This window comes from Microcaecilia unicolor, chromosome 3 (genome assembly GCF_901765095.1).
Source record: "Microcaecilia unicolor chromosome 3, aMicUni1.1, whole genome shotgun sequence".
Classification (NCBI taxonomy): Eukaryota; Metazoa; Chordata; class Amphibia; order Gymnophiona; family Siphonopidae; genus Microcaecilia; species Microcaecilia unicolor.
The window spans coordinates 69452619-69478703 of record NC_044033.1 but is presented as its reverse complement, the minus strand read 5'-3'; the positions used below and the strand labels follow the sequence as shown (position 1 = coordinate 69478703).

Below are 26085 nucleotides of genomic sequence, written 5' to 3'. Positions count from 1 at the left end.
GGAGGGGAGGAAAGAGTGAGGAAGGAGATGAGATGAGGGGAAAGGAAGAGAGGAGAAAAACTGCACATGGATGAAGAAAATAGGCAGAAGCTGAGGACCAGAAATGAAGAAGAAAGGAGGAAAGGAAAGAAATAAATGGAAAGGAAGCACTGGAAACTGAGTTAAGAGGACAGATAGCAGCAGAATCAGATACTGGACCAGCATGATCAGAAAAACAGTCACCAGACAACAAAGGTAGAAAAAAATTATTTTATTTTCATTATAGTGTTTGGAATATGTTCACTTTGAGAATCAGGTGCTCAACATTAAAAGTTTATATTTACTTATTTATACCCCCCCCAGGCTCTCTCCCCGGCTAAAGCCAGCTCTGCAATTTGGGGGGGGGGGGCGCAGAGGGGGACCGGGGGGGAGAGTCTGTTGTTAAACATTTACCAGCACACCACTGCCTGCCGCCAAACCCGCTGCCTCTCCGATTCAGTGGCTATCCATCGTCAAACGAACACTGGTTATTCCCAAAAAAGCCAGCTCTTGCTCCCTTCCTTCCTCCATATTAGCATAATTTGCATATACATATATGCAAATGAATATGCTAATATGCCCCGCCCCTTCCTTTGCCCCCCCCAAATGAAACAGTCAAACTACGCCTATGAGTAAAAGGTAGGCTTTTCTTTTTTTAAAGAAATGGCCGCCTGGCAAGTGAAGCACTTGCCATGCGGCCATTTCAGGGGAGAGCCCTTACCATCATCCATTGAAGTGGTGGTTAGGGCTCCAGCGCTAACCGGGCAGCGCGAGCACTGCCAGATTACCGCTGGGTACATACCGGCACTACAAAAATAAATATATTTTTGTGGTGCCAGATGACGACGTGCTGGGAGTGGGAAGTACCACGTTGGGCTTACCGCCGCTTTTTAAAAGGGGCCCTATATGTTTTATTAGTTTTTATTCACATCAATTTAGAATTGTTTTTACATTGATTTGCATTAATCAAAGGATTATGCATGTGATAGACATCTTTCATATAAATATTTACACGGTTTTCAATTCTGGTTAACATTGTGCATATTAGTACTATATATTTTATCATTTGTATTTTATTATGTGTTGCATATGTTGTTTTAATTTGCATTTATTTTATTCATGATTTATATGATTTTAATTTGTTTGTTTTTGCATTGGTTTTTACCCCTGATTCAAGCTGTGGGTAGTTGCTTTAAGAAACAATATAGACTTCAGAATTGCTGGTCTGCTTGTTTGTTGATTTTTATTCAGTGATGGTGCCTGGATATGACTTGGCATAACACCAGTGGTGGCCAAAATAAAATACTCACTGCTGCTGGGTGAATATTTGCCTCTTTTTTCCTTAGCCTCAGGAGCATACCGACCATCACCCTACTGTCATCTATGCCCCAGGATATATTCCAAGATGGATTCCTCTCAGTGACATCAAAGTGCTGTTCCCTCTACAGTTTGAGCACATTAAGCAGTGGTCAGGGAATAAACATGCCAGGAAGAGACAGGCTGGGTTCATGGATAAAGACTCTGGATCACAGGCATGAAGTCAAGATGCAAAGAAGTTGAATCAAAGCTTGAAGCTTTTCTGAGACCTATGAAAAAACAGTGACATTGCAGGCAGAAGCAAACAGGGATGGAATTTCAGGATCCAGACTCCTTGGTGCTGGCCGTCCTATGGTTACTGGAATATTGTGTGGGTCCATCCAAAGGCCACTTGATATCACATATTGCAGAAATTCTATGGCTTTCTTCTCAAACCTGCAGCCTTTTAACTTCACAAACAGCCTGTGATTTCTTAGGCAATCTATGACCTGGCATAACTGCTAGACATGTTCTGTTGGAATTTTGGAACAGGACTCAAAGGCTACTATCAAATAATAAGTACATAAGTACATAAGTACATAAGTAGTGCCATACTGGGAAAGACCAAAGGTCCATCTAGCCCAGCATCCTTTTAAGTGTTCCCAAACTGCTAGTTCATTACAGGCTAGTTTTGTGGCCCAGAAACGGCATTCCAGTACACACTCCATGGCTGTTCATGGTCGTTGCCAGAGGTTCATCAGACTGCTGTTTTCTGAGGGAACCCAGTTTGGTTCTCTCATGGCTAGTGAGATGATGGTTATGAATTGCTATAGATTGTCCAGGATCAGGCTGCCTTGTTTTAAGAACGGTATAGCCCAAGTAAGACATCCTTCATAAGCAGAATGAAAATTAATTTCACTCTTAGAGGAACCGTTATGTAGTAGAAAACCCTGCTCCACAAAAGCAAACAATTTATGTGGGTCCCTGAGGCAATGAGAGATCATTGATCTGACCAAACTCACAAAATACATCAGTGGGTGTCATGGGATTTGAACCCTGGTTTCACTGGTTTTCCATCCACTGAACTAATGAGTGAGCCAGCACTGATCCTCTTTTCCTTCAGGAGGATTCCTCAGTGGAGTGCATACACATACATGAGCTCTCTCCATAGATTTATATCAACCTTACTTAAGGAAACAAACTAACTAACTAACTAAGGGCCTCTTTTACTAAGCCGTCTAGGCGCCTAAGCATGCCCAACATGCGCCAAATTGGAGTTAACGCCCAGTTACTGCGTGGCCCTTGCGGTAATTTCAATTTTGGTGCATGTCCGCTACGCGTGTCTGAAAACGTTTTTTTATTTTCTGGCGCGCGTAGCGGGCGCGCCAAGTGGCATCTGACATGCATAAATTCTTTACTGTTAGGTCTATGACAGGCGGTAAGGTCTCTGACCCAAAATGGACGCGTGGCAAATTTGATTTTGCAGCATGTCCAGTTTCAGCATTTTTTGCAGGTGCGCTGAAAAATGGATCTGCGCTTGCCCAAAACCCGTGCCTACACTACTGCAAGCCATTTTTCATCGCGCCTTTGTAAAAGGACACCTAAAAACCTTATGATTCAAAGGTAAAGAGGGGAAATTTTAAAAATCTCATGCTGTACAGACACACACTCTCTCTCTGTCTGTCTGTCTGTCTGCCGTAACACCGGGCACTGAAGTGCTAGAGTCTGGAGTTTGCACATAAGCCCCACAGGACTGGGAGGATTTAGGTGAGATATGGAAAAGTGACTTACCCTAGCGTGGAGATCAAAGGAAGTTGTGGACCACTACTAAAAAGAAGCCCTTGAGGGACAAACTGTTTATCTTGGAAGGCATTCCCCCCCCCCCCCCCCCCCCCCCCCCACCCTCTGGCTGTAAAAGCCAGCTGGGATGAATATGTTACCCAGGAATGCCTTCTGAGGGACAGGCTTAAGAAGAGCAGCCTTTTCTCATTCATGGTTTCTTTTGCAAGTGTTCTTAATCACACAGAGAGAAGCTTCTGGAGCAGAGAGTACATTTTAGAGTGTCAAATCTTGCTCTCTTTCAGTTCTCAAATATTAAATGGAATCCTGGAAAACCAGCATGTGAGGGAAGGCCCTCTGCAAAGTGTTCTGGAATAACGTTTTATGAAATGTTGACATTAACTATCAATGTAATACATTACAACCTTACCTAGTACCAGCAATGTTTTTGCTTACATCTGCTTGTTTGAACTTCGATCACATCATATTCTACGGCATCTCTACCTTTACCTATTATCATTACTTTCCTATTATCAGCAATGCCTTTTGCTCTATCTGCTGGTTTGAATTTCGAGTATGTTATTTTCTATGGCACCACCACCTATTATCAGTATTACTTTTACTTATATCCACTTGTTAAATTTTCGATTATGCTATTCTATATGTAACAATAACTGTCATCTCCCAACCTACTACCTACCAATAATGATACACTGTAAGCCACATTGAGTCTGCAAAGAGGTGGAAAAATGTGGGATACAAATGCAATAAATAAATAAATAAATAATTTAAAACATCCTTGGGGTTTTTTTGTCATAAGAATTACACGCTTTGGGATCCTTTTATCAAACTGCAGTAAGCACTAGCACATATTTAGGGTATGCTCAGGCGTCCTGCGGTAAGTTATGGGTTAGCAAGTGCACATCACATGCTAAAAAATTAACTTTTACCACGGAGGGGGGGCGTGTCTGCAGTAATCAGCACCCCTACATTGTTGCATGCTAATTAGAGCGTGAGCCCTTACCGTCTACACATGTGCTAATCTTTTTTAATAGCTACATGCTAATGCTTCCATTTGCGCATGGCCATGAATACGAAAATTCAAAAATTGCCCATTATACTGCTACGCCTAAAATGGCCTTAGTGCACGAGAAAGACTCACGTAAGGGTACCCTAAAGTCACTTTTTAGCATTGCTTTGTATAAGGACTGCATGCAGCAAATACCTGCGAATTTCCATCTTCCCCAGCTAAATCCCACCCTGAGGACAGGGGACATTGACTCAATTCTAATACTTGAGAATTTTTGGATAGCATGGCTACTAGTAATGATTTCTTTCAAATGTTTTCAGGTTAAAAGAGAACAGTTTTGATGGTGTGGCTGCTCTTTTATTAAGGCTCGAAAACTTGGAAATACAATATGCAGTAGGTGTTATTTCTTGTCATGCTTACTTGTACGAGCTTATTGTGTTCTCCACCACTTAATGTAAGAGAATACCGATGATTTTACTGAATTTGAGTAAAGCATATATAACAGAAGTGATAGGAAAATTGTGAACATGTCATTACTATGATAGTAAAAGACTTCCTTTTGGGCAACAAACTAAAAGAAAATGTAAATTTTCTATTTGCATAAATATTCCTCTCTGTGCTGCACTTTGAATCCTGAATTTGCTCTGTAAATATGTTTACATTAGTTCATACAGCCTACTGTATACAGATCAGCTAATGTGAGCTATGTGTCGTCAAGCAGAAAATGAAGCCGCTTCAGTGCCTAAGCACCTTCCGTTTCTTTTCTTTTTTTTCCTTTTCTTTTTGCTAACGAGAAGTTACTTGAGGATATTTTAATCTGACACAAAGCACAACAATAGATTCGACTACTGGCCTGATAATCTCCTTATCATGCCCTGTGAAACCTAGCTTCAGCACTGGACTCAGCCTGTGTTACTCCTTGCAGCCCTATTCTGCAAAGGCTAACAATGGAGACAGAGAATGAAGTGGTGTGTGGAAGTACCACCATATCTACATAAAAGAGATTAGAAGCGACAGCGTTCCATTTTACAGCTCAATCATATTGTGTTAGCATGCGCTTATCCGAGCGCAGCCGAAATTGAAAGAGAAATAAAAAGAGTCAGGCAAGATAGGAACCAGAAAAGCGAGGCATGAGCAATTTCCAAGGAAATAAAAGGATGCTAATGGTGGCGCCCTGTCATTCTTAAAAAGGGCTATTAGGGCACTGTCATCTGTTCTTGTGCCCTTAACCTCCTCCAGCTAAAGTCAAGCGTTTCCTAATGCCATTGTGAACTTTTTTTTTTCTGATAAAGAACGGTCATGTTTCATAACACATTGCCCATTTATTTGATTTATTAATGGACTAATTCTATTTACAGATAAAAACGTTTTATTATATGTATTTTCCTTGACATAGGCCCTTCTGTTAAATAGGACAGGTTTATCCTGTGAAAGGACGTGTAGAGTGCAATCCTGCACTGGAATTCTCAAACTCGAACCTAATCTTCATGAACCAAACTTGCAGGTGAAGACCATGAGGGAAGTAGAAAAAAACTGAGGCCCCCTTTTACTAAGGCCCGCTCACGTTTTTAGCGAGCGCTAAACATTAAAGACGCCAATGCATTCCAATGGGCTCACTAAAAACGTGAGCGCACCTTAGTAAAAGGGGGCCTTAATGCGTTGTGACTTACTGGATAGGCGCAATATACAGTAGACTCTTTCATTGCTTTTTTATTTTTCTTAAACTTATTTAGGGGCCCTTTCACTAATCTATGTTAAGCCCTTAGGACCAGATTCAGTAAATGGCACACAAATTTAGACACCAGGAAAAATCTGCTCCAAAAGCTATTCCATAAAGGGCGCTCCAAGGTCCAGAATAGCACCTAGCATGGATTCCTGCGCCCAGTTATAGGCACAAGAATTATGCCTGCTGAAACCTGGTGTAAATTCTAGTGCACAGGTTGGGCATGTAACTCTTCTGTTCTATAACACTGCGCCTACATTTTTGGAATGCCCCTGACCTGCCCATGCCCTTCCCATGGCCACACCTACTTTTGGGTTGTGCACAAGACAATTTAGGTGTGCAGTGTTATAGTATAGCATGCAGGCAGATGCGTGTGCAAATCCAAATTAGTATCAATTAATATCAATAATTGTTGACGCCTCAATTAACTCATTAATTTCTGCCCAGCGCTCCCACATTATATAGAATCTGGGGGGAGGGGGTTTAAGGCCTGGTTTAGACTGCATTAATGGCTAGTGCAGAGCCGTGTTAAGGAGTTTTGTGGTGTTTTCACAGTTAGCATGCAGTAAACTGGCGGTCTAGATTCCATATAGGGCACCTGAAAAATCCGTGTGGAAAAAAAATACGCCTAGGCGTATTCTATAAAGTACACTACAATTTAGGCCTAAATTTTTGTGTGGTTTATAGAATATGCTGAGTGGCCGTCTGTGCAACTAAATTTAGTCAAAGGCAGTTACGCCAAGTAAAATGGTGTAAAAGCAGACACCTAAATTACACGTGGACTGGGTGTACTCTATAACCACATGCATAGATTTTTATAAATGTCCATGACCCGCCCATTCCACGCCCCCTTTTCAACTATGTGACTTAGAATTTACGCACATCACGTTACAGAATATGCTTAGGGATCCTTTTACTAAGCCGCGTAAGCAACTATGTACGCCCAACGTGCGCCAAAATGGAGTTACTGCCCGGCTACTGTGTGGCTCTTGCAGTAATTTCATTTTTGGCATGCATCCGATATGTGTGTCCGAAAAATAATTTTTATTTTCGGACACGCGCCAAGTGGCATTTGACATTCGTAGGTCATTACCGCCTGGTTACTGAAGACTTTACTGCTAGGTCAATGGCACATCCATTTTCAGCAAAAATTTTTAAAAGGCATTTTTTGAAGGCGCGCTGAAAAATGGATCTGAGCTTGCCCAAAACAAGCACCTACACTACCACAGGCCATTTTCAGCGCCCCTTAGTAAAAGGACCCCTTAGACAGCTGTACATGTAAATTCTAATTAATGCCAATTGTCAATAATTGCTTAAGTGGCAATTATCAACACTGACTGGCTTGTTAACTAATTAAGTTGCGCGTGCAAATCTGGAATATGACTGGATTTGCACACATAACTTAAGTCGCGCTATACAGAATCTGGGGTAAGTGCTTTTTGTGTCAGGAGAGTGGACATAGAAGGTATTCGGCAGTTAAAAATGCTGCACATACCGCACACTAACTGCCTAAAGCAGAGTTAACGCAGGACCACTTTCTTCCTTCTAAACAGGGTGTGCTAAGTGCTTCTGCATTAACCTGGAACAGGTACCGCAGTTTAAATCTAGCTGTTTGTTGGACAGTTGTCCAGCTTATTAGGGGTCCTTTAACGAAGCTGTAGAAAAAGGAGGCCTGTAGTGGCATTGGTGCATGTTTTTGATGCGCGCTGAGGCCCCCTTTTTAAAGAAATGGCCATGCAGCAAGTGAGGCACTTGTCAAATGGCCATTTTGGGGGGCAGCACTTACCACCACCCATTGAGGTGGCAGTAAGGGCTCCTGTTCTAACCCGGCGGTAACTGGGCAGTGCGCGGCACTGCCCGATTACCGATGGGTGCACATCTGCGATACAAAAATATTTTCCGGAAATGGCACGCACTGGTTGTGGGAACTATCGCTGGGCTGCTGGGTACTTCCATTTTAGTGAGCGGCAAGCTTTGACCCCTGACATTAACCCTTTGTTACGTAAGACCCTCTCTTCAATTTGATTATTGATTTGTTGTTATCTAAAGCCAAATGGCATGTCCATTGATTTATCATTTGTTTTTTATTGAAAATAATTGCAAGCCTCTCTAATATTTAAAGCATGGGACAACACAAATACTACAAACAGAATTACAGCAATGAAACAATACAGTAGCTCCAACTCAATAAAACATATCCTCTCAATTCATCATCTCATACTTTTCTTAATCTTCCCCAAGTGCCCTTAGGAACAACCATGATTTCAGAATCTGCCAAACACAAAGTTAATCTTTCCCTAATTGGAGCTCAGTGGGGAAGAGATGCCCAAAGCTTAGGCCCAGTACTATCAAACGCTCACTAGCTTAACTGTAGCCATCAGGGCCAAGTAACCTTGTTGAGAAGTCTGACACAGCCTTGTCATAAATTAAGACACAGTAGCATATTAAATGACGACAGATAAATACCTGAATGGCCATCCAGTCCGACAAAAAATATAAACTCATTTTACATGGTATGTAATACTTTATATGTATCTCAGAGTCTGATTTGTCCCTGTCTTTCTCAGGGCACATACCATAAAAGTCTGCCTAGCACACTGTTCCTGTACTAAAAGTTCTGAAGCTAATGTCGAAGCCCCTTAAATTTACACTCCAGCCCCTCCATATCTATTCAGTCACGATCAGGGCACAGACCATAGAAGTCCACCCTGCACCAGTTTTATTCTCCAAATACCGGCGTTGCCATCTAATCTCAGCTAAGATTCCATAGATTCATTTCTTCTAAACAGGATTCCTTTGTGTTTATCCCACTCATGTTTGAATTCCATTACCATTTTCATCTCCACCACCTCCTGCGGGAGGGCATCCATGTATCTACCACCCTCTCCATGAAAAAATACTTCCTAACATTACTCCCAACTCTGCCCCCCTTCAACCTCAATTCATGTCCTCTAGTTCTACCACCTTCCCGTCTCCAGAAAAGGTTTGTTTCTGGATTAATACGTTTCAAATATTTGAACGTCTGTATCATGTCACCCCTGTTTCTCCTTTCCTCCAAGGTATACATGTTCAGGTCGGCAAGTCTCTCCTCATACGGTTTGCAACGCAAATCCCATACCATTTTTGTAGCTTTTCTTTGCACCGCTTCCAGTCTTTTTACATCTTTAGCAAGATACAGCCTCCAAAACTGAACACAATACTTCCGATTTGCAAAGACAGGATTTGAACGTATGACAATGCCATATGTTCAAAAGACACTAAGATATTGAGGATCTTTCAGTTTACAGTTTATTTCCATTTGATATGCCACCGTATAGAAAGCATCATCACAGCGGTTTAAAATAAGTATAATCTCATTAAATAAAATAAATGGGGACACACTGCTAGGAACTGAGGGTGAGAAAAAAGTTACAAACCTCATTATAGAACAGTGGTTCGCAAACCTGGTCCTGGACGCACTGCACTCTAGCCAGTCAGGTTTTCAGGATGCCTACAATGAATATTCATGAGAGAGATCTGAATGCAGTGGAAGCACCCAACATGCCAAGATTTACACCTGGTTTCAGTTACTGTTAAGTCCTCATGCCCAAAGTTTGGCGCAGAATTCATCACCCAACACTATTCTATAAAGAGCGCTAATCCCGGAGTGCCCTTTATACAGCAGTACTGGGTGCTGATTTTTTCAGTGCCTATATTTGGGCACCATTTACTAAATCCAGCCCTTAATGTACTGCTCCCGCCTCTAGTCTCGCTTAAGTGAAAAGAGGCACTTAAGTTTAGATCTTCTGTCCTATTCAGTTTTGAAAGAACGAACCCTTTCAAAACTGACTTCCTTAAGTTGCACTGTAAGAAGAACACTACAGTTGATATCTCATCCCTTGATAAAAATTAAACAATAAAAAAAGAGGTCCCAAGACAGAGCCCTGAGGTATACCAACTGATGGTAGGATAGAAGTGGAGGAGGATCCACCAGAGCATACACTAAAAGTGCGATGAGAGAGATAAGAAGAAAACCAAGAAAGAACAGAGCCCTGAAATCGGAGTGAGGACAGCGTTATCAAGAAGTAGGTGGTGATCAACAGTGTCAAAAGCAGCGGATAGCTTGAGAAGGATGAGGAGGTAGGCTTAAATATAAACAGGTGATAAACCCATGCTAGCCAACAGCAGTTCCTTCTAGCTACAGACTTTCTTAAATGGTAAATTTAACCCTCTCACTTTACCCAGGATCCAAACATGCCCCAAAGGAGGTCAAGTTTCAGGGAGTCAACTTAGCCCCCTCCCCTCCTACCAAAACTGTACAGCTTCTCAATCTCAAAAAAGCCAAGGAGGGACCATCAGACTCAAACCTTAGACTTGATCATAGCCAGAAAGGCTGAGAAGCTACAGACAAAGATTCAAACCGAGCTACAAATTGGTTGGTTTGTTGCCTTTAAATCAAAGCTGCACTTAACAAGCTCACAAACAGAACAGATAAAAGGTTCTGGTCATTCACAGTATGTGAGTTCTGGCTTTATTACTCCATTTAGATTACCTGACGTGGGCATGCTCTAAAGATGGAGCTGAAAGCTCACCTATTTAACGAGATTTGACTTAATTTTGGGCTGCTTTATTAGCAGGCAGTGTAAGACAAAGTAGCTGGTATGATCCAGACTGATGTTTAAATTAGTTTACAATTTGCTTGGGCTCATCTAGCACTCCTCTGAACAAAGCCATTCAGAAATGTCAGCTGTGTTCCTAACCACTGTAACAAATTGTTGCCTGCATGCTGCACACCTAATGACTTCAAATTAGCTTCAGTGCGATATTGCCTGACAGTTCGTTACGACTGTTAGCAACATAGCTGGTGTATCATGACCAATAAATTGGTTTCAGTTGGAGCTGGGAAAGGGGTTTCTATCAATTTGATTAAAGAAATTATTGTGGCATTCAAAGCACAAAGACAAACTAGTTTAAGGAGAGAGAAATAAGCTAACTGTACCAGAAACACATTTACCCATCATTCTCAAGCCTGTTTCTGTCGTCTTTTTTTTTTCTACTGCCTAAGCCTTGCCATCTGAGTTTCATCCACACGCAACTAGTAATGTTTTGGACAGAAGGCTTCTGTTCTCTGTTACAGTGCTACTGTTCTGCAGAAGTTCGTTATTTGTGAACAGTACCAAAATACGAGGTCATCAGCATGTTAATTTGAGATCTGCACAAATGCAATGATTTGATAATGACGGCACTGATATATATCCACCAATTAATTATGTGTGTAAATGTTTAGAATACTAGCACATATGTGTGCACTACTAGTTAGTGCCGTGGCCTGAGAACCACTGCAGCTCCCTGTGATCCTAGGCAAGTCACTTAACCCTCCATTGCCCCAGGTACAAAATAAGGACCTGAATATAACATGTAAACTGCTTTGATTGTAACCACAGAAAGGCAATATATCAAATCCCCTCCCCTTTCCCTTTTTCTTTCATATGTACGTACAAGTGTGTCTAGGCACAATTCTGTAGCTATGCACATATCTTCGATAGTCAGGGATGGATCACAAATTTGTGGGCCCCTGGGCCAACTAGCACATAACCCCCCCCGAGCTTTAACTGCCAAGTACATAGTTTTACTATCCATCACACAAGGAACACAATATACATGCCACTTAAAGGCTTACGATCCATTTAACAGTATCGACAATAATGGACAAAATGTCATTGACAACTGGAGTAAATGACATAAGCGGAAATAGGCTGCATAGAGCAAGAAACAATCTATGTAGATATTGGTAGATGAACCAACAGAAAATATTTTGCTTGGTCAAGCTACTGTTAATGTTATAGGGCACTGACACAAACATTAATTAGTGGTAAATGTCAAGGTTTCAGCAGAGTTCATAAATAGATTTATCACGTTCCTGAAAAACACTACCAACAGACTTAACAGACTGTTAAGAATATAGGCATAAGCACTTGCACCTAAGCACATACATACATAAATAAATTCATAAACAAGTTGCACAAAGATGGGTTACCTTCTACCTGATACTAAGCTCCAATTGCATTAGGGTTTACCCTTAGAGTTGGTCTTGGGACCTGCCTCTGATAAATGTAGAAAGTATTCAAGACGTTTTTTGGTAGAGAAAGAAAAGGGATCTATCGCGTCACTCTCATACCAGATCGCAGACCTCTTCCATTTAAACCCTATGCCCTCTAAATGGAATCCTTCTTGGTAGCTAGCAAGACCTGTGAGACATCAAGTTCAGGGAAGACAAGGTCAATCTCTCAGCATCCAAGCTGTAAGGGCTAGGGACTCTATGTTGGGATGCGACAATGTATCCTGCCCTTGCATGATCAGTGTTCAAAACACTCCATAGGACTTCTGATGGAGAGGTCTAGCAGAAGAGGGAACAGTAGTTGCCTCAGCCAATAAGCGGTATGAGAATCATGGTTCCCTGATTTTGCTTAAGCTTCAGAATGGTCTTCACTATAAAAGGTACTGGAGGATAAGCATGTACATGGCCGCCCCTCCCCCCCCCCCCCACCACCAATGCAGAAGAAAGGCATCCAAGGGTAGTTTGCATTGCAACCCTACCCTTGAGCAAAACTGAGGAACTTTCTTTTTGAATGGAATGGCAAGAGATTTATTGAAGCCTCTCTCTTTGCTTATCTAGCATGAATCCCTCTTGAAAAATATGCAAGGCAACAGGATCTGGTCTCAGATACTGAAGGCATCATGAATGAGTATCTGTAATGGATATGGTCCTTTTCCATTGAAACCACCTTTTGAAGTCATTGGGGGTCTTCTTTTGGGACATATCATCTGGAAAAATAGCTGCAGCAATATGAAATCACTTGATGGGGACACAAATACCTGGCTAGGAGATTTAGGCCCTTAACCAGCCTAAACCAAGCTAATGCGAAAAAAAGAAATTAAACTTGAAAAATGATGGAAAACCAGACTAAGAAACTATCGGATACTCAAATCATGCAACAGTGACAGGACCTTCAGACTGAACCAAAGAATTTGTAAAATAACTTGTATGTGCCAAGGCGACCACAATATAAATCAGGTCTGTTCTACTCCACAGAAAAGTTTTGATTTAAACAGGTCCGACATGACAGTAGCAGGTGGGAACAGGTGTACAAGCATAGTGAGCCCACTCAAAAGCTTCTAGAGAATCGCACTGGGCTCTGTTGATGATGTCCCCCATATGTGAGTATTCAGTAGTCCTGCTTGTCCTCTCTGAGAAACAGAATTACCTCCATTAACCTTCTTCACAAGTAAAATCCTGTTTTATGCACCTAAAAGAGCAGTTATAAAATTACCACATGGGTTACATGCATAAAAGTACATGCAGTGCCAAGAAAGCTTGTACTCTTGTGAGCTGTATGTAGGCACATTAAGGGATGGAGTTTGGGCAGAGCATGGCAGTGTCATGATTTATACGTGTTGTTTATAACATATGTTACATATACATGTACTTAACGTATGAACATTTGCACCTGCTATCAAGCAGGCAGGGAAATTCGATCTAGAAACAATTTCTGCCACTTTGTGCCTAGTATTTTATAAAGATACATAGATGCCTGTGCATCTTTATAAATAGGCTTAAAATATGTGCCTATCTAGCCTTCACACACAGATGGCCTGCTATAATATTACTCTCATAGCTAGTAATTAGGTCCCAGTGAGAATAATGAAGCTTATGTTAACACGTTAAATTGTGATAATATGTGTTAGTAAATGAGGCGTAAATCTGTGTGTACCTTAACTTTCTCCAATTAGAAGAAAGAAAATGCTCATACAAAGGGCCAGTATTATCCCCCTCATTCTATAACAGGCATCTAAATTTAAATGCTCTTGGCGCACTCAGATTTATAGAATACTGCCATTCATGTGAGAAAATATACACTTACACGCATAAATGGTAGTAGCGATCCTAACCAGTATTCTATAATTATGTGCTAAAATGGCAAATAATTGCAAAAGTTGTTCCCTCTTCTGCTGGACCTCTCCATCAGAAGTCATGTGAGACTGGAGTGTTTTCCTACCCATGTTAGGGGAGCTTTTACAGATAAGGGGACATGGATGGTGCTGACATTTATTGTACTTAACTTCCAGAATATTGTAAGTTACATACATAAGTGCTGTATTTTGGGGCACCCATTTACAGTTACATGTAATCAAGCCAATGTGGGTTTATGCTAGTATTCTGTGGGTCCAAAATTCAACAGGTGGCAATCAACGTTTTAGGTTGTGCATTATGGGATTTGGGCATGCAGTTTTATAGAATAGTGCATAGCAAAATTCATACAAATCTAAACTGGTGCCAATTAACATCAATAATTGATTGTTAGTGCACAATTGACGTTAATTGGCTTGTTACCCAATTTAGCTGTGCATGCATCTAAGGATCGTGCACAATTTTGGGTGTGCAAATTTGAGCGCCCTTTATAGAATCCAGGGTTGTATCTTCAAATAAGTTATGAGGTTACACATAAAAGAAGTATATTTTGTTTAAAAAAATGTTGCTGAAAGGTTTTCTGGATTTTGTTTTAACATGATTATGATCTTCACACAAGAACTTTCATATCCACTTTTTTTGTTTATTTTTTTCATTTGCTTATAAAATCAAGTTTGTACTTCCTTTGACTTTTCAGCAAAATCTCATTTTTCCCCGATACAGATGTTTCATCATATTTGGAAGTGAAGGGGATTTGAGCATGAATTCTTTATGCAGATGCAAAGAGCTCCTAGCTCTCAGAGAACGTGTCCGTTCCCTTGAGGCTAGAGTAGCAGACTTGATGGAGCTGAGGGAGACAGAGAGGTACATAGAGGAGACCTACAGGGATGTTGTAGAGAAGTCCCACCTCCAGTCAGGTAGCCCCTGTGCTACCTTGGAGGAGGGAGGTCTCCTAGAAGGAGAGCATCACCCTGGTGAAGTAGGAAGTACTCCTGTAGCCAGGACCTGCCCACCAGGGGATGTATTATCCTTTCGCACCGAGGATATATCTCCAAATGTTGCCCGGGAGGGAAAGGTTAGGACAGCTGTTGTACTTGGTGATTCGATCATTAGGCATATAGATAGCTGGGTGGCTGGTGGACGTGAGGATCGCCTGGTGACTTGCCTGCCTGGTGCGAAGGTGGCGGACCTCACGTGTCACCTAGATAGGATTCTAGATAGTGCTGGGGAGGAGTCCGCTGTCTTGGTACATGTGGGTACCAATGACATAGGAAAATGTGGGAGAGAGGTTCTGGAAGCAAAATTTAGGCTCTTAGGTAGAAAGCTGAAATCCAGATCCTCCAGGGTAGCATTTTCTGAAATGCTACCTGTGCCACGCGCAGGGCCCAAGAGACAGGCAGAGCTCCAGAGTCTCAATGCGTGGATGAGACGATGGTGCAGGGAGGAGGGCTTTAGATTTGTTAGGAACTGGGCAACATTCTGGGGAAGGGGGAGCCTATTCCGAAAGGATGGGCTCCATCTTAACCAGAGTGGGACCAGGCTGCTGGCATCGGCGTTTAAGAAGGAGATAGAGCAGCTTTTAAACTAGAAATGGGGGGAAGGCCGACAGTCGCTCAAAAGAGCATGGTTCGGGATAAGGTATCTTTCAAAGATATCACCATAACAGGGAAGATAGAGTATCCTGATAGTGAGGTTGCAAAAGAGATTGTAGTAGATCGGGTATCTTTAAATAACAATAAAAATCAGACAAAAGATTGCCAATTAATACTGTCAAGTACTAAGCATGATGTACTTAGGAACAACAAACATAGTTTGAAATGTCTATATGCGAATGCCAGGAGCCTAAGAAATAAGATGGGGGAGTTAGAATATATTGCACTAAATGAAAAATTAGATATAATAGGCATCTCTGAGACCTGGTGGAAGGAGGATAACCAGTGGGACACTGTCATACCGGGGTACAAATTATATCGTAGTGATAGGGTGAATCGGATTGGTGGAGGGGTAGCATTGTATATTAACGAGAGCCTTGAATCAAATAGATTGAAAATTCTGCAGGAAGCAAAACACTCCTTGGAATCACTGTGGATTGAAATTCCATGTGCAAAGGGGAAAAGGATAGTGATAGGAGTGTACTACCGTCCGCCTGGCCAGGACGAACAGACGGATGCGGAAATGTTAAAGGAAATCAGGGACGCAAACAAACTGGGCAACACAATAATAATGGGGGATTTCAATTACCCGCATATAGACTGGGTTAATGTAACATCTGTACACGCAAGGGACATAAGATTTCTTGATGAAATCAAGGACAGCTTCATGGAACAGCTAGTTCAGGAGCCGACAAGAGAAGGAAAAATACTAGACTTAGTCCTTAGTGGTGCTCATGATCTAGTGCAGGGGGTAACGATACGAGGGCCGCTTGATAACAGTGATCATAATATGATCGGTTTTGATATTGGCATTGAAGGAAGTGAAACTAGGAAATCAAGTACGCTAGCGTTTAACTATAGAAAAGGTGATTACGACAAAATGAGAAAAATGGTGTAAAAAAGACTGAAAGGAGCAGCTCGCAGAGTAAAAAACTTGCATCAGGCGTGGATGCTGTTTAAAAACACCATCCTGGAGGTTCAGGACAAATATATTCCACGTATTAGAAAAAAGGGAAAAAAGACTAAACGTCAGCCGGCGTGGCTAAACAGTAAGATAAAGGAAATCATTAGAGCCAAAAAACAATCCTTCAGAAAGTGGAGAAGAGAACCAACTGAAAGTAACAGGATAGATCATAAGGAATGCCAAGCCAAATGCAAAGCGGAGATAAGGAGGGCAAAAAAGGACTTTGAGAAGAAATTAGCGTTGGAAGCAAAAATACATAGTAAAAACTTTTTTAGATACATTAAAAGCAGGAAACCGGCCAAAGAGTCGGTTGGGCCGCTGGACGAAAATGGTGTTAAAGGGGCGATCAAGGAGGACAAAGCCGTAGCGGAGAAATTAAATGAATTCTTTGCTTCGGTCTTCACCGAGGAGGATTTGGGGGGGACACCGGTGCCGGAAAGAATATTTGAAGCGGGGGAGTCAGAGAAACTAAACAAATTCTCTGTAACCTTGGAGGATGTAATGGGTCAGTTCAGCAAGCTGAAGAGTAGTAAATCACCGGGACCTGATGGTATTCATCCCAGAGTATTAATAGAACTAAAAAATGAACTTGCGGAGCTACTGTTAGAAATATGCAATCTGTCCCTAAAATCGAGTGTAATACCGGAAGACTGGAGGGTAGCCAATGTTACTCCGATTTTTAAGAAAGGTTCCAGAGGAGATCCGGGAAATTATAGACCGGTGAGTCTGACGTCGGTGCCGGGCAAGATGGTGGAGGCTATTATTAAGAATAAAATTGCAGAGCATATACAAAAACATGGACTGATGAGACAAAGTCAGCACGGATTTAGTGAAGGGAAGTCTTGCCTCACCAATCTAATGCATTTTTTTGAGGGGGTAAGCAAACATGTGGACAATGGGGAGCCGGTTGATATTGTATATCTGGATTTTCAGAAGGCGTTTGACAAAGTGCCGCACGAAAGACTCCTGAAGAAATTGCAGAGTCATGGAATCGGAGGTAGGGTATTATTATGGATTAAGAACTGGTTGAAAGATAGGAAGCAGAGAGTAGGATTGCGTGGCCAGTATTCTCAGTGGAGGAGGGTAGTTAGTGGGGTCCCGCAGGGGTCTGTGCTGGGTCCGTTGCTTTTTAATGTATTTATAAATGACCTAGAGATGGGAATAACTAGTGAGGTAATTAAATTCGCCGATGACACAAAATTATTCAGGGTCGTCAAGTCGCAGGAGGAATGTGAACGATTACAGGAGGACCTTGCGAGACTGGGAGAATGGGCGTGCAAGTGGCAGATGAAGTTCAATGTTGACAAGTGCAAAGTGATGCATGTGGGTAAGAGGAACCCGAATTATAGCTACGTCTTGCAAGGTTCCGCGTTAGGAGTTACGGATCAAGAAAGGGATCTGGGTGTCGTCGTCGATGATACGCTGAAACCTTCTGCTCAGTGTGCTGCTGCGGCTAGGAAAGCGAATAGAATGTTGGGTGTTATTAGGAAGGGTATGGAGTCCAGGTGTGCGGATGTTATAATGCCGTTGTATCGCTCCATGGTGCGACCGCACCTGGAGTATTGTGTTCAGTACTGGTCTCCGTATCTCAAAAAAGATATAGTAGAATTGGAAAAGGTACAGCGAAGGGCGACGAAAATGATAGTGGGGATGGGACAACTTTCCTATGAAGAGAGGCTGAGAAGGCTAGGGCTTTTCAGCTTGGAGAAGAGACGGCTGAGGGGAGATATGATAGAAGTGTATAAAATAATGAGTGGAATGGATCGGGTGGATGTGAAGCGACTGTTCACGCTATCCAAAAATACTAGGACTAGAGGGCATGAGTTGAAGCTACAGTGTGGTAAATTTAAAACGAATCGGAGAAAATTTTTCTTCACCCAACGTGTAATTAGACTCTGGAATTCATTGCCGGAGAACGTGGTACGGGCGGTTAGCTTGACGGAGTTTAAAAAGGGGTTAGATAGATTCCTAAAGGACAAGTCCATAGACCGCTATTAAATGGACTGGAAAAATTCCTCATTTTTAGGTATAACTTGTCTGGAATGTTTTTACGTTTGGGGAGCGTGCCAGGTGCCCTTGACCTGGATTGGCCACTGTCGGTGACAGGATGCTGGGCTAGATGGACCTTTGGTCTTTCCCAGTATGGCACTACTTATGTACTTATGTACTTATGTACTTAAAACAGCATGTCAGGTGAAAGTGGGGTTCTACAATTTGATTTTATATGCAAAAATTGTCCGCCTGATAAATGGGTAAAAATACTCACCTAGGGCTTGTAGACACTTATTTTTACCCATATAAATCAGAGGCATTCCCAGTTGCAATGGGGTTTACTCTTACACATATACTTCTGAATTAAAAATATATATAATTATGGCTTATTTTTTCTTTAAAATCTATGCACCCCAAATAGCAGGTCTAATGCATCCGTATACTTTTCTGAGGCAGAGTCAGCACACTGTATAGACATACTTTTCATTAATTTGGCCAGTTGTAACAATACTCCCCAAGTGGGCAATTATCATACTGCCTGAAGCCAGATTGAGCTTAATGCTCATTCCTCCCCTCTTCTTCCCCATTTAGTCAACTCTTTCCTCACTGCTTCTCCCCCAAACAGCCCCTTCGGCCTCAGTCATTCCCCCTCAGCCTTAATTTTAGCAGCTGAATCTCAGTCCTTCCTTTCAAATGCCCATGCCCTCATCTCACAAGAATATAATCAACAACCTCCTCATCTCATTTCCCTACCTCAGCTTCAGCAGCTATCCTGGGAGTAATTTAAAAAACACAAGGTTTACATATGTAATAGTGCACGTTGTGAAAGGGTGGCATGTACTTCTATGCAAGCCTGATGTAGTCATGTTCAACGGTGTGTTTTGGACAGAGCACAAAGTTTTATAACTTATGCCTCTATGTGCATGCTCATGCATATTTTACATACTAACATTTATGCTGGTTTTGGAGCAGGCACAAATGTCCATGCCTTCAATCTATGCGAGATTTCTGCTTCTTTGCCCTAATATTTTGATGATACACTGATGCCTATGTGTCTTTATAAAACAAGCAAGAATTAGGAACCTTTTGGGACTTCTCACTCAGGCAACCTGTTCAGACCAAGGATATTTAATTGGCAGGAGATAGCAAGAGTGTGCTTGGCCCATTATCTGGCTTGCAGCCAGTAGGCGGGGCCTGCTGACAAATGACACAGTGTATTTTGAGTGTACCAAGATGGCGGTGGCTGCGTAGGAAAGCAATTAAACCTCCTTGGGTGTGACTCCATCTCCTGTCAATCAAACCTCCTTGGTTCAAAAACATTAACCTCTCAGCTCAGTTCCCCTGTATGTGTGTGGGGTGGTCCGAGGAGGAAGTGGCAGGGAACTTGAAGATAAAACAAAACTGGGGCTTCTTTTTATGGGAACATGACAGAGACTGATACTGCTTTTTATTATATTGCATAGTGAATGGTTGCCTGGTAATGTCCAAGCACTAAATTTGTTGAAAGGGGTACTTTGAAAGCCCAAATGCAAAGGCATGCACTACATTAAAAAAATACAGTTTAAGTATTTGCCACTAAATCAAGCCTGTGGTAAGCAGTGGCATAGCTACTGGGGGCCTTGGGGGCCTGGGCTCCCCCACTTTGGGTTCAGGCCCCCTTTAAAATTGTGGCACTGGATTGGCTGGCAGGGATGCCCAAGCCCCGCCAACCAAATAGATTCTCTATTGGAGCCGTATCTGTACTGCTGAAGCAGTTAGGAAGCTGGCAGTATTCTCCAGCTGGGTGTGCCGAGTCTGCCGACACTTCTGCGCATGCTCAATTTATGCATTGAACTGAGCATGTGCAGAAGTGCTGGTGTCAGAAGCTGGAGCACCCTGCCAGCTTCCTCCCTGTTTCAGCAGTACAGGCGTGGCTCTGGCAGATAATCTCTTCTGTTGACGGCACTTGTGCATCTCTGCCAGCAAAGGTATGATTCGGGGGGGGGGGGGGGGGAGCTGACAGGGAATACTTTGCTCCCTCCAGTCCACCTCGGGCCCCCCCAAAATTTGAGTTCTGGCTATGCTCCTGGTGGTAAGAATTTGAGATGTGCATTCATTAGTGCACATTAGATTCATGGTACACCTTGAAAAATTTAGTGCATGGTAAATCAATTAAACAGATTGATTTACCATGCATTACGTTGCATAGTTTAAAATTTTTTTATCAAAATAAATGTGTGAGTTGAACCCACAAAAGTCAAGAATCAGGGGGAAAAAGTCAAATAAAACATTGAAAGGTTTTTGCCCTGTGCACATCCCTATGTTACCATTTACACTGTATATTCCACATTTACCAAAGGCCAATATAACTTTGAAATACAGAGTACTTTACAAAGTCAGCTAGGGAAATCTCATTTTCTATACCTGTCAGTATACTAACACACTTCCTTTCAGTCTGTATCACTTTATATACCTGGAATATGCTTGGCCCATCCGATAATGACCACCAACTCTCTATCAGCCAGGTCACAGAGTGTGGTAAGAGCTTTGATATCACTGTCTGGAACAGTGGGGTCTGGCATGGCATAGATCTTCTCTGGTTCAGCCACCAGCAAATGGGATACAATCTTGTTATCTGAAATAAGAGACCAGAGCAAGGTCAAGAGTAGGACTTTCCATATCCAAAAATGTAAGAATCATCTTTGTTATCATATATTTCCAAGGAATCCCATATAATCTAAAGGCAAAGAGAGTATATACTCTAGACAGATGAACTAGAAAGCAACATTTTCACAATAAAAATTAATTTGGGGTTACTGAAAGAAGGCATTTAATTATGGGGCCCTTCTACTTAGCTGCAGTACATTTTGCACTTACCGCTCAGTAAATGCAATAATTACAATTCAGTTAAGTGCAAAGGCTGTGTGGTGCATGCAGAGGGCATGGCCACCAGCTGTCCTGCATTTACTGTACAGGTTAGCCGGTTACCACGAGGCACTGCATTATATGCGGTACCTGATAGCGTCACCCGGGATGGCACCTCTTTCAAAATGCCACCTGACCCTAGCAATAGTCTCACAATACTACCACTAGGGATCATCCTTCCTTATATGGCTGATGACCCCTAGCAGTAGTACTTGAAGTGTGGATGGAACAGGTTATACATCTTTAAAATAAATAATTATTACTGCACACCTCTTTCACTAGGAATCTTAAAAAGATTCTTGCTTAAAGTATATGTTGGCTGCTGCAGGCAGTACAGCTTCTCTGAAGGACCTGGGACTCTGACCTTGAGCCGCAGATTCCACTGCATAAAGGGGCCAAGAACCTTCCGTCTTCTTGGTTTTATTCAGGCATCATTATGGTGCCTGACCTCATAGCTATGTGCCCAAGAGACACATGCTTTTTAGTAAAGAACCGGGGGAGGGGTATCCTTACACAAGAAGGCTTCTTTCTAGTTTACAAATTTGCATCTAGTTCTTTACTGAGCAGCTGCCATATTTCTGAATTGTCCTCTATAATTTTACTGCAGAGATGTCCTCTGAACCCTTTAATGGAGTGGAGGAGTGGCCTAGTGGTTAGCGTGGTGGACTTTGGTCCTGGGGAACTGGGTTCGATTCCCACTGCAGGCACAGGCAGCACCTTGTGACTCTGGGCAAGTCACTTAACCCTTCATTGCCCCAGGTACAAATAAGTACCTGTATATAATATGTAAGCCGCATTGAACTGCTATGAGTGGGAAAGCGCGGGGTAGAAATGTAACAAAAAATTAAAATAAAATAAAAATAATGCCTGGGCCTAATCATGAAGAACATTATGGGCTGGATGGATAGTAGGGTACAGTTAGGCGCTGAGATGATACATGCTAAGCGTGAGTTCTATAACAGCAGATCTATACGCAATTGTCATTACAGAATACTAGAGTAAGTCTCTGATTATGTGACTAAGGGGGTCTTTTACTAAAGCGCTGGCGTCTTTATCGCATGCTAAAAATAGATGCGTGCTAAACACTAGAGAAGCCCATGTATTCCTATGGGTGTCTCTAGCGTTTAGCGCACACCTATTTTTAGCGCCCACTAAAAACGCCAGCACGCCTTAGTAAAAGACCCTCTAAATTTGGGCATGGCACTTATGCTATCTCAATGACTGGCAGTTAGGGGTTTGTGGACTGTGATTCCTCAATCCATAGGTAGTATAATAATGGCTCCCAGCAGGTCCACCGGGGGTGGAGGGGGGTGGGGGCTCCTGCCTGTTCTTGAAAGGCTCGAGGAATCCATCCCTATGGAAATAAGAATGCCTCAGTTACTTAAATGTCTGACTCTGAGTACATGGAGTACTCCGATGTGAAAGCTATAACAGAACCACAAGGTATGGAAATGTAAAACGGGAAATATGTGAATTCTATTTTGGAGAGAAAAGATTTACATACTACGTTAGTGGTGACAGCAATGGGTGGGGGATAGTGCCTAGGTGTGTGAGAGAAACTATCCCAAGGGAAAGAGCTGTCAGAGGGTCCCAGGACTACAAAGATTGGGAAAGACACCCAAACCACTAGAGGGACTAAGAGAAATACAAAGTACTCACCAGAGTAGAGCAACTTTGAGGACTTTCTTTCTTTATACTGTGCTGGGATTGGAGGACCTCTCTGAGAAGCCCTGGAGTGAGCTGGATACCAAAGGATTGGATTGGGTTTTTCCAGAACCTCATTTGCACATGGCTTGGTAACAGTTCAAGCCTTTGGATTACAGGTTGTTGTGAGAGTGATCCAGGTCTGACGTTACAATATAAACTAATGCCAATCAATAATGGGATTATTGCACGGACACTGCAAGTGTGTGGACCCTTCCTGTTGGCGGAGGACCCCTACCTGTTATAATATGTAAGTCATACATTCAAGTGCCAACAACAGCAGATACAACTTTTAAACATATAACTGGCCATTTAAAGTAAAACATGCATATATATAGCAATAAATATATAACCCTGCCCTCTTGCCTATCTCTTCCGCCCCCCCACCTCCCACAGGCAATCCGGTCTCTCAATTCCCCCTCCAGCACCTTATCTTTTAAACACCAGTTCTTCTCTGGCAGCGAGCAGGCACTATCTACACTACTGGCGCCGGCCCCACAGCCTTCTCTCTGACGTACTCCCACCAACGCAGAAACAGGAGTTGTGTCAGAAGGAAGGTTATAGCACTGGAGTGCGCAGTGTAGCAGTAGCAGCTTGCTGCTGGTGAAGAATTGGTGCTTAAAAGGTACGCGGCAGAGAGAGATGCTAGCTGGCAGGGCTTGGGGATCCCTGTAAGCCACATCATAGGAATGCCACTACTGGGTGGGCTGAGGCCCACCCATGGTTACAATCTTAGCCTCATGTAAACTGAGCAATAATAATTTTCTCTCTGCAAATTCTCAAAACTCAGAAAATCTGTCAGAATGCCAAGTTTGCATAACTCTATAAAGCAGCACCTGAATGCTTTTTTAAAGTTAGCTTTGAATAAGTCACTTCCACTCTGGTTTGTCTTTTTTTTCTCTCTATTGAATATGTCTTTGTTCAGGTATGAGACTCTTGATAAATAATAATAATATTTCACAAAGCCTTAATCAGGATTAGGGTTCAACATGCACTGGGGGTCCATGACTGAAACTAGAGTGGGCCCAGCCAGTGCCAAGTGCCCTGAAGCTCTAATCAATAAAATTATTTGGCTTCACTAAGGGGACTTCTTGTCTGTAACACTTGTATGACTGATTATGTTTTCAAGAATGCATTGGGGTAACCCACAAGGAGCACTAGATAAACAGTATGACTGCATTGGGTATCCTGGAAAGTAGAGGGCTAAATCTGCATGAAATGGAAGATAGAATTAGGAATAGCTATTTATTTATTTGTAACATTTGTATCCCACATTTTCCCACCCACTAGCAGGCTCAATGTGGCTTACATATTACCGTAAAGGCGATCGCCAAGTCCGGTGGGGGTAAACAAATACGATTTGAAGTAAGGGTCAGGTAAGGGGAGGGTATTAATGTACAATAAGGGTCAAAGATAATAAGGAACATATAATGTCCAATACAATCTAAGGTTTTGTTGTGTTGCAGAGTTGAGGCATTTAAGTTGGGTCAGTTGAGAATGCCTTGCAGAACAGGTAGGTTTTTAATGATCTCCTAAAGTTTAGATGGTCATAGATCATTTTCATAGTCTTTGGTAATGCATTCCACATTTGTGTGCCTAAATAAGAGAAATTGGATGCATAAGTTGATTTATATTTGAGTCCTATGCAGCTTGGATAATGGAGATTCAAATAAGTATGTGATGCTCTGATCCTGTTTCTGATCGGAAGATCTATCAAGTCAATCAATTTTGAAGGTAATATGTTCCTTGATAGGGAGCCAATGCAGTTTTAATTAGAGAGCTTTGGCGCTATCAAATCGTGTTTTGCCAAATATCAACTTGGCAGCTGTGTTTTGGGCTGTCTGGAGTTTCTTCATAAGCTGTTCTTTACATCCCGCATATAATCCATTGCAGTAATCTGTGTGGCTCAGAAACATAGATTGGATAAAGTTACGGAATATTTCCCTCGGGAAATAAGGTCTTAGATGTTTAAGTTTCCACATAGAATGAAACATCTATGCTATGAAATATCTAGCTATGGTGGAAAGGCATCAGGTTTCCAAGAAGGCTGTTGCGACTTGCACAGAAAGGACCGTGTTTAGATGTGCACGGGGAAGCAGATCTTTTTCTTTTTTTCACCACACCATCACTAACTTTGGTGGCTGGGGAGATTATAGCTAATTTGAAAATGAGAAGGGAAATGAGTCTCTGTGTCAGCTTGGGTATTGATTTTGTGGGAAGCAAAGTTCAAGATGGCAGGGTCTGCTAGCACAGGTGGTGGTTGGTGCTGGGTTGCATAAAACATTTTTTCTGTGCACATCTACATAACTTGGTTGAATCTCTACTGGAGAGACCAGATGGATCATGCTGATCTTTATCTGCCATCATCCATTTAAAGGTCCATATTCCAAAGACTAGTGTTGTATAGTAGGGATGGGCTGTCTTTTGTAACCAGGAGCCAAAAGCAAACAGGAAAAACCTTCACGCAGGGAATCCAATCAAAAAGGAGTAGAGGATGGGTAATGGACACTCCAACACAGGAACTGGTGCTTAAAAGATAACTTTATTCAATGCTTATGCAGTAGGACCCAACATGGTCCGTGTTTCGGCGGCATAACGAAACACCTGCCTCAGGGTTCACAATGATATTCAAAATATATTCAAAGATGCCTTCTGACTACGCTTTATGTTTGGACAATTTTTTGAACAGAGTTCTTTGAATATTTTTATCTATTGACATCTGTGTCGGGTCTTACTGTACAAGTATTTGAATAAAGTATCTTTTAAGCACCAGTTCCTATGTTGGAGTGTCCATTACCCATCCTCTACTCCTTTTTGATCTGTCTTTTCTAACAACATGGGAATATCCCATGTCATTAAAACCCATAAATGAGCAGAAAAATGCACAAAGTTTGTGTTTTTCATTTTGCCAATAATAGTGCAGATGTCTGAAAAAAGGCATACAGTTCAGAAAAGGATGCACTCATTTCTGAAAGTGTGCACTAGAGAGTTTCAGGGGGAGAGAAATCTAACCCATCCCCGTGGGAATCTTACCCACCTCTACCCATCCTCACCCATCCCTGCAAGAATTTAACG

The 26085-nt window shown here is 42.1% G+C and overlaps 1 protein-coding gene across 6 annotated transcripts in view; it reads right to left on the bottom strand.

Moving 5' to 3' along the window:
- Positions 1-26085, bottom strand: part of ESRRG (estrogen related receptor gamma) — a 1192991-nt gene that overhangs the window by 99902 nt on the left and 1067004 nt on the right. For all 6 annotated transcript variants that reach the window (XM_030196026.1, XM_030196025.1, XM_030196029.1 and 3 more), the window contains one exon: positions 20855-21016. In XM_030196026.1, the coding sequence (XP_030051886.1) occupies positions 20855-21016 (162 nt within the window). The remainder of the gene's footprint in view (positions 1-20854; positions 21017-26085) is intronic.